At 44.4% G+C, this 14131-nt stretch overlaps 1 protein-coding gene across 1 annotated transcript in view; it reads right to left on the minus strand.

The window, feature by feature from the left end:
* Positions 1 to 25: 25 nt before the first annotated feature.
* LOC139414977 (calpain 3b) overlaps positions 26 to 14131 on the minus strand; it is a 34947-nt gene continuing 20841 nt past the window's right edge. Inside the window, exons 14-23 of the mRNA XM_071162658.1 lie at positions 11151 to 11180; positions 9706 to 9798; positions 8635 to 8712; positions 8481 to 8538; positions 8067 to 8131; positions 7696 to 7764; positions 4604 to 4682; positions 1634 to 1750; positions 1204 to 1262; positions 26 to 1090 (exon numbers count right to left, since the gene is read on the minus strand). Coding sequence (XP_071018759.1) covers positions 1064 to 1090; positions 1204 to 1262; positions 1634 to 1750; positions 4604 to 4682; positions 7696 to 7764; positions 8067 to 8131; positions 8481 to 8538; positions 8635 to 8712; positions 9706 to 9798; positions 11151 to 11180 — 675 coding nt within the window. The 3' untranslated portion in view covers positions 26 to 1063. The remainder of the gene's footprint in view (positions 1091 to 1203; positions 1263 to 1633; positions 1751 to 4603; positions 4683 to 7695; positions 7765 to 8066; positions 8132 to 8480; positions 8539 to 8634; positions 8713 to 9705; positions 9799 to 11150; positions 11181 to 14131) is intronic.

Genomic DNA, 14131 nt, shown 5'->3' on the forward strand with positions numbered 1-14131 from the left:
GAGTTATCGGGTAATTGTGGCAATGCTTAATTTACATCATATTTATTTGAAATCTTAAACATTCATTATACAATTCAACATTAAGAGATTTGGTTTAGCTTTCAAGACTCAACAACTCTCATCCCATACTGTACATACTGGGACACATTCGTAAAAGTTTGAATTTAATGGAAGAAAAAAAAATGCTTCTGAAACAATCCAGTCCAACAACGTCATCACGGTCTCTCGAGATCTAAGTATCCACATGATATTATCACAGAGACTTACAGGAACACAACATTGATCTTGTAATGTAGTTACCACCAATGACTTAAAGGGGAATGGAAACACATCAGGAAGTAAAGCTAAGCAATGATATGTATTCAATCCACTAATGCTAAACATGTTATTTACAGTGAGCTGGCGTTCTTAAACCTTCCCCTTTAAGGACAGGCAATAACACTTGAAGGCTTGTAATTTAAAGCACTAGCCAAATGTACTGGAGCAAGGGTTCCCCATTCAAGTCCCTCGGTGCTGCCAGGGTGATACCTCTCACCAGTCGACACAAGTTGACATTCCAGGTGGTCTTTCTCTCCAGCCAACCTGTGTGTCTTAGAAGATCGCTATATCGTGTTAATATACTTTCTTGAGACATTACACACTTCTCTCGGCGTTGTGAGATATATCATTTGTGCAGCGTGACTGCAGAACATATCACCATTGCATTTCATTTGTTTTCTATGCTAGAATGAGAGTAATGGCAATGTCTTGAGAGAGAGAGAACATGGGGAATTGGCTGAGGTAGAGGAAGGCGATGTTGGTAGAAGCATGGCTGAGGGTAGACCAGAGAGCAGGACTCCCCTGATGGCTGGGTGATCTAAGCGATGTTGGTAGAAGCATGGCTGAGGGTAGACCAGAGAGCAGGACTCCTCTGATGGCTGGGTGATCTAAGCGATGTTGGTAGAAGCATGGCTGAGGGTAGACCAGAGAGCAGGACTCCTCTGATGGCTGGGTGATCTAAGCGATGTTGGTAGAAGCATGGCTGAGGGTAGACCAGAGAGCAGGACTCTGATGGCTGGGTGATCTAAGCATACATGGTCAACTGGAGCCACTGTAACAAGAGATGAAAAACAAACAGATTAAGACGAGATGAAAGAAAGCAGAAGAGGACAGGTGTTAATGGAGTGAATTCCTCTTTGTATGGACGTGACGTGACCTTTTTACCTCGAGGACGTTGAGCTTGATTGTGCCGTCTCCGTTTTTGTCAAAGGCATGGAACGTCCCTGCAAAGAGACCTCATACAGATCAAACAGTAGCTCTATCAATGGAGGCTGCTGAGGGGAGGACGGCTCATAATAATGGCCGGAATGGAGCAAATGGAATGGCATAAACACATGGAAACCATGTATTTGATACCGTTCCACCAATAGCTCTCTGGTCAATATCACAAGTCCTTCCTCTGCAATTAAGTTGCCACCAACCTCCTGTGACCGCCACCTATCTTTCTCTGTTATCTCTGACTCTTGTTCAATGAGATGAATGCCTGTTGATGTTTCTGGTGGAATTTACATTTATCAAACCAGTGTGAACTAACTGAATATTCCCTCTAGCCTGACGAAACAGGAAATGGTGTCAAAGTCCAGTGTGTACTTACTGAACATGCCTTCTAGCCTGACGAAGCAGCAGATGAAGCTGTCAAAGTCGATGTTGAGGTGCTCATCAGCGTAGCGCATCGTGATGATGTCATACAGCTGGTTGTTTAAGCGGAACCCTAAATGGAATGGGGGGGGGAAGTGGAATGGATACAAGATGAAGGATTTGCTGTAACCACAGTGGAAGATATTTTGTCATGTGCACAAGTACAGTAAAATGCCTTGCATGCTCTTTCCCAACAATACAATAAATCAATACACTGTATGTAGTACTCAAAAAAATACAAAAGTCAAGAAGAACTGTGATGGAAAATTGTGTGAAGAGACAGCCTTAAATGTTATTTTTGTCTTCAGTGTCATACTTAATCCTTGGTCCTGCCTGTGCTTAGTAAAGATATGTGGCAGAATGCCCTAAATATGTTCTATAAGTTAAAAGAGGAGACAGTCCCAAACACATGCAGGAACCAACCCTATGAACCATGCAAATATAACTTGTCTGTGTTAGCAGTATATAAGACAACTAACGGGACTGCCCCAGCAGAGCTCCTGACAGATGTGTACTGTGGTGCATCAAGTTTGCTGGAACCTCTCCAGTTAAATCAATCATCCTTTATTGTCAGTTAAGTTTGACTTTGAATGTCCCTGTGTAGAAGTTCCACGACATAACAAAAATACACAAGAATAGAAAGATCAAGAGAAAGTAAGCTATATACAGGGTCAAAGTTCCAGGGTCAGTGCCAGTACCATATTTACAATGCAGGGATACTTTTGGTCATGTAGTGTATGGGCATAAAAATGTAAAAAATCATGGACAGACAATTTTTACGCGCCAGGCTCCGTTCTGTGAGCTTGTGTGGCCTACCATGTTGCGGCATTGTTGCTCCTAGATGTTTCCGCTTCACAATAACAGCACTTACAGTTGACCGGGGCAGCTTTAGCAGGGCAGAAATTTCACAAACGGACTTGTTGGAAAGGTGGCATCCTATGACAGTACCACGTTGAACATCACGGAGATCTTCAGTAAGGTTTGAATGTAAATAAGAGTCCTTACAGTTTGAATTTAGTGGGGATTGAGATTCTACTACCAACGTTTGTCTATGAAGATTGCATGGTTGTGTGCTCAATTTTATGAACCTGTCAGCAATGAGTGTGGCTAAAAAGAATCCAGAATCCACTCATTTGAAGGGGTGTCCACATACTGCTATATAGTGTATGTATACGGGTAAGGTGACATCAGGATATCGACTCAGCAAAAAAAGAAACGTCCTCTCACTGTCAACTGCTTTTATTTTCAGCAAACTTAACATGTGTAAATATTTGTATGAACATAACAAGATTCAACAACTGAGACATAAACTGAACAAGTTCCACAGACATGTGACTAACTGGTGAGGACCTGCCTTACAACAGACCTACAAGCCCTCAGTCAGGCCCCGCTCAGCCTATTACGGACAGTCTGAGCACTGATGGAGGGACAGTGCGTTCCTGGTGTAACTCGGGCAGTTGTTGTTACCATCCTGTACCTGTCCCGCAGGTGTGATGTTCGGATGTACCGATCCTGTGCAGGTGTTGTTACACGTGGTCTGCCACTGTGAGGACGATCAGCTGTCTCCCTGTAGCGCTGTCTTAGGCGTCTCACAGTACGGACATTGCAATTTATGCCCTGGTCACATCTGCAGTCCTCATGCCTCCTTGCAGCATGCCTAAATCATGTTCACGCAGATGAGCAGGGACCCTGGGCAACTTTCTTTTGGTGTTTTTTAGAGTCAGTAGAAAGGCCTCTTTAGTGTCCTAATTTTTCATAACTGTGACCTTAATTGCCTACCGTCTGTAAGCTGTTAGTGTCTTAACAACCGTTCCACAGGTGCATGTTCATTAATTGTTTATGGTTAATTGACCAAGCATGGGAAACAGTGTTTAAACCCTTGACAATGAAGATCTGTGAAGTTATTTGGATTTTTACGAATTATCTTTGAATGACAGGGTCCTGAAAAAGGGACGTTTCTTTTTTTGCTGAGTTTATGATCAACAGAGTAGCAGCAGCGTATATGAAGATTGTGTGTGTATGTGTAGCGTCTGTATGAATGTGTGCTGGAGTGTCCGTGTGAGTGAGTGTGTAGCATGTGCATAGAGACAGTGCAAACGTAAATAGAAGGGTCATTGCAGATAGTCCATGTAGCCATTTTATTAGCTATTTAGCAGTCTTATTGCTTGGGGATAGAAGCTGTTCAGGAGCCTGTTGGTGTCAGACTTGAATCACCAGTAGTGGTTGCCGTTCTGAAGCAGAGAGAACAGTCTATTTGGGTGGCTGGAGTCCGAGCCTTCCTTTCACACCGCCTGATATAGAGGTCCTGGATGGCAGAGAGCTCAGCCCCAATGATGTACTGGGCTGTCTGCACAAGCCTCTGTAGCACCATGTAATCGAGGGCGGTACAGTTTCCGTACTAAGCCGTGATGCAGCCAGTCAAGATGCTTTCAATGGTGCAGCTGTAGAACCTTTGGAGGATTTGGGGGCCAATGCCCAATCCTTTCAACCTGACTGTTTGTGTGTGTGGTTCATAATACCCTTTTTACACTAGTACTGAGCCAAGACAAGCTTCACTGGCCTGGTTAAACATCCACTATAGCTGTTGGATTGGAACCATGCTGGAAAGGAAAATGTGAAAAGAAAATATCTAAGCCAACACTGTGTGCCATGGTTCGGGCCAGCACTCTAGTGTGAAAGGAGTAATCAACTCATGGCTCTCTGGGAAGACTTAAGTCCATTCACCTGGAGGCACGTTCAGCAAGACAAAACATTTTGGAACGTTCAGATACAAATATGTAGAACAAACACGCGTCTGACAAGTAGAATAATAAATCACGTCGACTCGATTCATGGTATTGCTATCTGTAACGTTAGAAAACGTTTGGCAACTGAACGTGGCCCTGCTGGGACTAAACGGCTGAACAAGTTTGTCCATGGAACTCACCTGCGTCATTGACTGCGTTCCTCATCTCAAAGCTGCTGATGGTGCTGGATTTGTCCTTGTCATACTTCTTGAAGATCAGCTGCACACAGTGAACACATAACGGTCAATCTCAATGAATTTCAATATTGGTCTGAAAATGATCTGTTGATGATCGCTGTGAATCCATCTCTCTCAAACTCTAGGTGGCATTCTGCCTACAGCTATTACCTTCGCCCACAACTACCTCATGTGAACTACAATCCCCACGCTGTGTTTTAATGTTTAATAAGCATTGCTTACGATATGGTTTTCAAAACATATGACCCTTATCTTATCTTTCATCAGCAAGAAAGAATCCTTCAAATAAAAAAGATGCACTTCCCGTAGCAGTTACAGATCCATACAGGTATAGAGCCTTCATCCTACTAAACTACACTGTAGCAGTTACAGATCCATACAGCTATAGAGCCTTCATCCTACTAAACTACACTGTAGCAGTTACAGATCCATACAGCTATAGAGCCTTCATCCTACTAAACTACACTGTAGCAGTTACAGATCCATACAGGTATAGAGCCTCCATCCTACTAAACTACACTGTAGCAGTTACAGATCCATACAGCTATAGAGCCTCCATCCTACTAAACTACACTGTAGCAGTTACAGATCCATACAGGTATAGAGCCTTCATCCTACTAAACTACACTGTAGCAGTTACAGATCCATACAGCTATAGAGCCTTCATCCTACTAAACTACACTGTAGCAGTTACAGATCCATACAGCTAGAGCCTTCATCCTACTAAACTACACTGTAGCAGTTACAGATCCATACAGCTATAGAACCTTCATCCTACTAAACTACACTGTAGCAGTTACAGATCCATACAGGTATAGAGCCTTCATCCTACTAAACTACACTGTAGCAGTTACAGATCCATACAGCTATAGAGCCTTCATCCTACTAAACTACACTGTAGCAGTTACAGATCCATACAGCTATAGAGCCTTCATCCTACTAAACTACACTGTTGCAGTTACAGATCCATACAGCTATAGAGCCTCCATCCTACTAAACTACACTGTAGCAGTTACAGATCCATACAGCTAGAGCCTCCATCCTACTAAACTACACTGTAGCAGTTACAGATCCATACAGCTAGAGCCTTCATCCTACTAAACTACACTGTAGCAGTTACAGATCCATACAGCTATAGAGCCTTCATCCTACTAAACTACACTGTAGCAGTTACAGATCCATACAGGTATAGAGCCTTCATCCTACTAAACTACACTGTAGCAGTTACAGATCCATACAGGTATAGAGCCTTCATCCTACTAAACTACACTGTAGCAGTTACAGATCCATACAGCTATAGAGCCTTCATCCTACTAAACTACACTGTAGCAGTTACAGATCCATACAGCTATAGAGCCTTCATCCTACTAAACTACACTGTAGCAGTTACAGATCCATACAGCTATAGAGCCTTCATCCTACTAAACTACACTGTAGCATTTACAGATCCATACAGCTATAGAGCCTTCATCCTACTAAACTACACTGTTGCAGTTACAGATCCATACAGCGATAGAGCATCCATCCTACTAAACTACACTGTAGCAGTTACAGATCCATACAGCTAGAGCCTCCATCCTACTAAACTACACTGTAGCAGTTACAGATCCACACAGCTAGAGCCTTCATCCTACTAAACTACACTGTAGCAGTTACAGATCCATACAGGTATAGAGCCTTCATCCTACTAAACTACACTGTAGCAGTTACAGATCCATACAGCTATAGAGCCTTCATCCTACTAAACTACACTGTAGCAGTTACAGATCCATACAGGTATAGAGCCTTCATCCTACTAAACTACACTGTAGCAGTTACAGATCCATACAGCTATAGAGCCTTCATCCTACTAAACTACACTGTAGCAGTTACAGATCCATGCAGCTATAGAGCCTCCATCCTACTAAACTACACTGTAGCGGTTACAGATCCATACAGCTATAGAGCCTCCATCCTACTAAACTACACTGTAGCGGTTACAGATCCATACAGCTATAGAGCCTCCATCCTACTAAACTACACTGTAGCAGTTACAGATCCATACAGCTATAGAGCCTCCATCCTACTAAACTACACTGTAGCAGTTACAGATCCATACAGCTATAGAGCCTTCATCCTACTAAACTACACTGTAGCAGTTACAGATCCATGCAGCTATAGAGCCTCCATCCTACTAAACTACACTGTAGCGGTTACAGATCCATACAGCTATAGAGCCTCCATCCTACTAAACTACACTGTAGCGGTTACAGATCCATACAGCTATAGAGCCTCCATCCTACTAAACTACACTGTAGCAGTTACAGATCCATACAGCTATAGAGCCTCCATCCTACTAAACTACACTGTAGCAGTTACAGATCCATACAGCTATAGAGCCTTCATCCTACTAAACTACACTGTAGCAGTTACAGATCCATACAGCTATAGAGCCTCCATCCTACTAAACTACACTGTAGCAGTTACAGATAGGTTAAGATAAGGTAGTTAAGCAAAGATCCATACAGCTATACAGTAGGCGCCTCTATCTGATGAAATTACACTTCCGCTACTCTTCCTGAGTTACACTTACGCACAGGTGTTCGGAGCATGCTATAGATAGCTAATTCGCACAGGTGTTCAGAGCATGCTAGATAGCTATATCGCACAGATGGTCACCTCTTGTCTTCCGTCTGTTTTCTGTAAACAAGTGCTGTAACATGGAGATATGGCCATGTGGGAACACCAATCCTATCAAGGTGGGTTTCAATTTAACACTTTTTAATTTTTTTAAATATTATTTCTCGCTGAAATGAAAGATAAGGTCCTTATGCTTCCAAAACCGTACTGCAAGTGATGCATGTTAATGTTCCGTTTGAGCGTCGGGGCTCTTAACAAAAAAAATGCAGAAGACTCCTCCTTCATCCTAACTTCCATTTAAGTCAACATTTCACTTAGTAGTGATGGCAACGGGAGACTAAGGGCAAATGCGATTTAAGGGGAAGTTTTCCCCTAAACCATCAGGCTCTGGAGAGCTATGGACCGGAGGATCCTACCTGCCAGGCTTTGATCTTACTCCACAGGTGTTTGAACTCCTGCAAGTTCAGTTTTCCTGTGCCGTCCGTCTGAGAAGTAGTTAAGGAAGAAACACCAGCCAATATTTTACCGTGTGAAGTAGTGGAGGCTGGTGGGAGGAGCTATAGGAGGATGGGCTCATTGTATTGACGGGAATGGAATTAATGGAGCAGAGACCATTTATGTGGTTTCCATGTTTGATGTGTATGATACCTTCCATTAATTCCATTCCAGCTATTACAATGAGCCTGTCCTCCTATAGCACCTCCCACCAGCCTCCTCTGGTGTGAAGAACTGCATTTCATTAGAAACGTTCAAATATAGTTCCAGTATTAATCATATGGGAGGATACATCCATCAAAGCGATCATGCTCCGGCAACTCTCTAAGCTGAAGCCGTCCGTCTTCATGTCATTATCTGTGGAGAAAAATATCATTTGGAAGACAAGTGCATACTACAGAGTGGACACTACGTAACAAGTGTACAAAAAGGACATGACAGGTGGACATCACAGGAGATTGGTGGCACCTTAATTGAGGGAGGACAGACTCGTGGTAATGGCTGGATCGGAATAGGTGGAATCGTATAAAATGTGTCAAACACATGGTTTCCATGGTTTCCCTGTCTTTGATGCCATTCCATTCGCTCCACTCCAGCCATTATTATGAGCCGTCCTCCCCTCAGCAGCCTCCACTGACGGACATAGTGGGCACAAGGGAAGAGGGAGGGTCTGGCATTAAAAATGAGGGATCATGACAGCACTCACGTTTTTCCAGTACCCTTTTCATGACCACCTTGAGCTCGTTGGCACAGATCTGCATGTCCTAGAGAGGGGACATATCTCCTTTGAGCTGTGTGCATGTAGACCCCTCAGTATAACCTATCCTTATCGCCCCCTCGGGTGTCACACCATCACTCACCTCCCCAGCAATCTGCTGGTAAATGGCCCTGAACATTTTGTGTTCTCCGCTCTCCTCATCCGGTTGCTGTGGTTTTGGCTGATTGGGAAAGTGAAAGAAAGAAACATTTAGAGAAGATCGATGGAAGTGAAGGCATGATGTTATCAGGTTTCAGGCTGGTTTAAAAAGTGGTATATCCCAACATGCACTACACAAAGCCATGCTAATTTTGATTGAATTGTGGATATCCATAGACAAATGGCAAAAGTAAAATCTGCCCTAAATGTCTATCATTTGTTTATTCATTACCCCTTTCCACCAGAGGAGGATCCGTGGTAACCAAACAATGGCAGATATCAGTATGTAAATACACAGTTCTGAGAACAGGTGCATTGTTACTGGAGATAGGTTGACCTTTTAGAGCTGATTGTGGATCAGTGGGGGTGTCCGGAAGTCTCTCCCTGGTCAGGACAGGAGATGCTATGTGGCCTGGGGTAGATTTGGTTTCAGCCCTGTCACTGACCCCGTATTTTAGTAGGTCAGAGGTTACACTGTGCTAATGGCTACATTGGAGAATGCAAAATGGTGTAAAATACCTACAGGTGGAATTGTGTCAAGTGCAACTTCACTGGCATGGTTTGGGTGCGTGCACACGCATAAACACACACCTACACACATATACATTCATGCTACACACACATCACAACTGATGCTACTAGACTCTTATTATTATGCAAATTCCCACCCAATTTAAACACTTGCCCCCCAATCCCCTCCCTATCTTGGCCACCTTGACAAACACATGCCTTCACAATAGGTTTCACCACAAACACCCCTCCCCTCTGCCCCCCTCCTCTCTCAAAGGAGAATACCCCTCCCCTCTGCCCCCCTCCTCTCTCAAAGGAGAATACCCCTCCCCTCTGCCCCCCTCCTCTCTCAAAGGAGAACACCCCTCCCCTCTGCCCCTCTCCTCTCTCAAAGGAGAATACCCCTCCCCTCTGCCCCCTTCCTCTCTCAAAGGAGAATACCCCTCCTCTCTCAAAGGAGAATACCCCTCCCCTCTGCCCCCCTCCTCTCTCAAAGGAGAAAAACCTTGACTTTCTCTTTCTTCTCCTTCTGAACCTCGATGTCATCTTGCTCAATCTCCTTGTTGGCCTTCGCTCTGTCTGATACAAACACGATGGGCTGGGGGTTGGGTGGATGGTGGGGGTGGGGTGGTAATGGTTGGGTGGATGGTGGCAGAATGGTAGTGGTTGGGGTGGTAGTGGTAGTGGTGGGGTGGGGGTGGGGGTGGTAGTGGTGGGGTGGACGGTGGTGGTAATGGGGGGGAAGGGGTGGATGGTGGGAGGGGGTAGTTGAAGTGACACACAGTGGTTAGAGATGATTGGTGGTATAGGTGGACATGTGACACAGGGGTTAGAGAGGATTGGTGGTAGAGGTGGACATGTGACACAGGGGTTAGAGATGATTGGTGGTAGAGGTGGACGTGTGACACAGGGGTTAGAGATGATTGGTGGTAGAGGTGGACGTGTGACACAGGGGTTAGAGATGATTGGTGGTAGAGGTGGACGTGTGACACAGGGGTTAGAGATGATTGGTGGTAGAGGTGGACGTGTGACACAGGGGTTAGAGATGATTGGTGGTAGAGGTGGACGTGTGACACAGGGGTTAGAGATGATTGGTGGTAGAGGTGGACGTGTGACACAGGGGTTAGAGATGATTGGTGGTAGAGGTGGACGTGTGACACAGGGGTTAGAGATGATTGGTGGTAGAGGTGGACGTGTGACACAGGGGTTAGAGATGATTGGTGGTAGAGGTGGACATGTGACACAGGGGTTAGAGATGATTGGTGGTAGAGGTGGACGTGTGACACAGGGGTTAGAGATGATTGGTGGTAGAGGTGGACGTGTGACACAGGGGTTAGAGATGATTGGTGGTAGAGGTGGACATGTGACACAGGGGTTAGAGATGATTGGTGGTAGAGGGGACGTGTGACACAGGGGTTAGAGATGATTGGTGGTAGAGGTGGACATGTGACACGGGTTAGAGATGATTGGTGGTAGAGGTGGACGTGTGACACAGGGGTTAGAGATGATTGGTGGTAGAGGTGGACATGTGACACAGGGGTTAGAGATGATTGGTGGTAGAGGTGGACATGTGACACAGGGGTTAGAGATGATTGGTGGTAGAGGGGAAAGACACAGAATAGAAGGAGAAAATGACAGTAAACTCACTGGACGTAGAACAACATTTCCATTAGCCTGGATCCCTTTCTGTTTGTGCTGTATAGCCAACTCCTGTGTTTGGTATAGTAATGGCCGTAGGAGTTGGGCTTCACAGCTTGAAGAGATCAGGGGCCACCGGGCTAATGTTCAATTGGCTTCAAGTCTACATGTGAAATGACACTGGTCGCAATGGTAATTTATTTAATCTTGCGAGAAGTGAAAGAGGATGTCATGAAAAACATCCAATATTCAATGTCTCGTCATAATTTGGGTAAATCAAAAGAAACTATGATGATGATGCACACACTGTACCTTTCCTTTCTTTGTCCTGTGTTTGCCTTGCTGTCGGCGTGAGGAAGAAATGGACAATAAACATACAAATGAAATGGAGAAGTTAACATTGAAATGAACAATGAACCATCAAACCCTGGTCAGTAATAGTAAAGAGGGAGAGAGAGAGAGAGAGAGAGAGAGAGAGAGAGAGAGAAGGGGAGAGAGAGAAGGGGAGAGAGAGAGAGAGAGAGAAGGGGAGAGAGAGAGAGAGAGAGAAGGGGAGCGAGAGAGAGAGAGGGGAGGGGGGTGGGGAGAGAGAGAGAGGGGAGGGGGGAGGGGAGAAAGAGAAAGGGGAAGATGTGGGGAGAGAGAGAGAGAGAGAGAAGGGGAGAGAGAGAGAGAGAGAGGGGGAGGGGGGAGGGGAGAAAGAGAGAGAGAGAGAGGGGGAGAGAAAGAGAGAGGGGAAGATGGAGAGAGAGAGAGAGAAGGGGAGCGAGAGAGAGGGGAGGGGGGAGGGGAGAAAGAGAGAGAGAGAGAGAGAGAGAGAGAGAGAGGGGGGGGGGAGAGAAAGAGAGAGGGGACGATGGAGAGAGAGAGATTGTCAGTGGTGGGACTATATTTTTCATTCAAGTTTGAGTGATGTATTAATTGTAGGCGGAGGACAAAGACGCAGACATACAGACATGAACAGGTGCATATGGACAACAGGTTGATTTGATTTGATTTATTAGGATCCCCATCAGCCGACGCCAATGGCAACAGCTAGTCTTACTGGGGTCCGACACACGAAAAAGACATTACAGACAAAACACTTTACAATTTAAAAACATGAACATGTAGTGTGTGTGTGCATCTATCAGTTCCACATACGTGTCAGTACATACACACAACTAGTAGGTCACATGAGAAAGAGGCGTTGTGCCGTGAAGTGTTGCTTTATTTGTTTTTTGAAACCAGGTTTGCTGTTCACTTGCTCTATATACAGTGCCTTGCGAAAGTATTCGGCCCCCGTGAACTTTGCGACCTTTTGCCACATTTCAGGCTTCAAACATAAAGATATAAAACTTTATTTTTTTGTGAAGAATCAACAACAAGTGGGACACAATCATGAAGTGGAACGACATTTATTGGATATTTCAAACTTTTTTAACAAATCAAAAACTGAAAAATTGGGCGTGCAAAATTATTCAGCCCCTTTAAGTTAATACTTTGTAGCGCCACCTTTTGCTGCGATTACAGCTGTAAGTCGCTTGGGGTATGTCTCTATCAGTTTTGCACATCGAGAGGCTGAATTTTTTTTCCATTCCTCCTTGCAAAACAGCTCGAGCTCAGTGAGGTTGGATGGAGAGCATTTGTGAACAGCAGTTTTCAGTTCTTTCCACAGATTCTCGATTGGATTCAGGTCTGGACTTTGACTTGGCCATTCTAACACCTGGATATGTTTATTTTTAAACCATTCCATTGTAGATTTTGCTTTATGTTTTGGATCATTGTCTTGTTGGAAGACAAATCTCCGTCCCAGTCTTTTGCAGACTCCATCAGGTTTTCTTCCAGAATGGTCCTGTATTTGGCTCCATCCATCTTCCTATCAATTTTAACCATCTTCCCTGTCCCTGCTGAAGAAAAGCAGGCCCAAACCATGATGCTGCCACCACCATGTTTTACAGTGGGGATGGTGTGTTCAGGGTGATGAGCTGTGTTGCTTTTACGCCAAACATAACGTTTTGCATTGTTGCCAAAAAGTTCAATTTTGGTTTCATCTGACCAGAGCACCTTCTTCCACATGTTTGGTGTGTCTATCAGGTGGCTTGTGGCAAACTTTAAACAACACTTTTTATGGATATCTTTAAGAAATGGCTTTCTTCTTACCACTCTTCCATAAAGGCCAGATTTGTGCAATATACGACTGATTGTTGTCCTATGGACAGAGTCTCCCACCTCAGCTGTAGATCTCTGCAGTTCATCCAGAGTGATCTTGGGCCTCTTGGCTGCATCTCTGATCAGTCTTCTCCTTGTATGAGCTGAAAGTTTAGAGGGACGGCCAGGTCTTGGTAGATTTGCAGTGGTCTGATACTCCTTCCATTTCAATATTATCGCTTGCACAGTGCTCCTTGGGATGTTTAAAGCTTGGGAAATCTTTTTGTATCCAAATCCGGCTTTAAACTTCTTCACAACAGTATCTCGGACCTGCCTGGTGTGTTCCTTGTTCTTCATGATGCTCTCTGCGCTTTTGACGGACCTCTGAGACTATCACAGTGCAGGTGCATTTATACGGAGACTTGATTACACACAGGTGGATTGTATTTATCATCATTATTCATTTAGGTCAGCATTGGATCATTCAGAGATCCTCACTGATCTTCTGGAGAGAGTTTGCTGCACTGAAAGTAAAGGAGCTGAATAATTTTGCACCCCCAATTTTTCAGTTTTTGATTTGTTAAAAAAGTTTGAAATATCCAATAAATGTCGTTCCACTTCATGAGTGTGTCCCACTTGTTGTTGATTCTTCACAAAAAAATACAGTTTTATATCTTTATGTTTGAAGCCTGAAATGTGGCAAAAGGTCGCAAAGTTCAAGGGGGCCGAATACTTTCGCAAGGCACTGTAAGATGGAAGGGAGTTCCACATGGCTCTGTATAATACTGGACGTTTCCTTGAATTTGTTCTGGACCTGGGGACTGTGAAAAGACCCCTGGTGGCATGTCTGGTGGGGTAAGTGTATGTGTCACTGCTGTGTGTAAGTTGACTATGCAATCCATTTGGAATTTCCAACTCATTCATGTTTCTTATAAAAACAAGAAGTGACACAGTCATTCTTTCATCAACTCTTAGCGAAGAGAGACTGGCATGCATAGTATTAATATTATCCCTCTGATTAGAATGAATAGCAAGACGTGACGCTCTGTTCTGGTCCAGCTGCAGCTTAACTAGGACTTTCTTTGCAGCGCTTGACCATATGACTGGACAATAATCAAGATTAGACTAAACTAGAGTCTGCAGGACTTGACCACATGACTGGA

The sequence above is a fragment of the Oncorhynchus clarkii genome, chromosome 8 (genome assembly GCF_045791955.1).
Source record: "Oncorhynchus clarkii lewisi isolate Uvic-CL-2024 chromosome 8, UVic_Ocla_1.0, whole genome shotgun sequence".
NCBI lineage: Eukaryota > Metazoa > Chordata > Actinopteri > Salmoniformes > Salmonidae > Oncorhynchus > Oncorhynchus clarkii.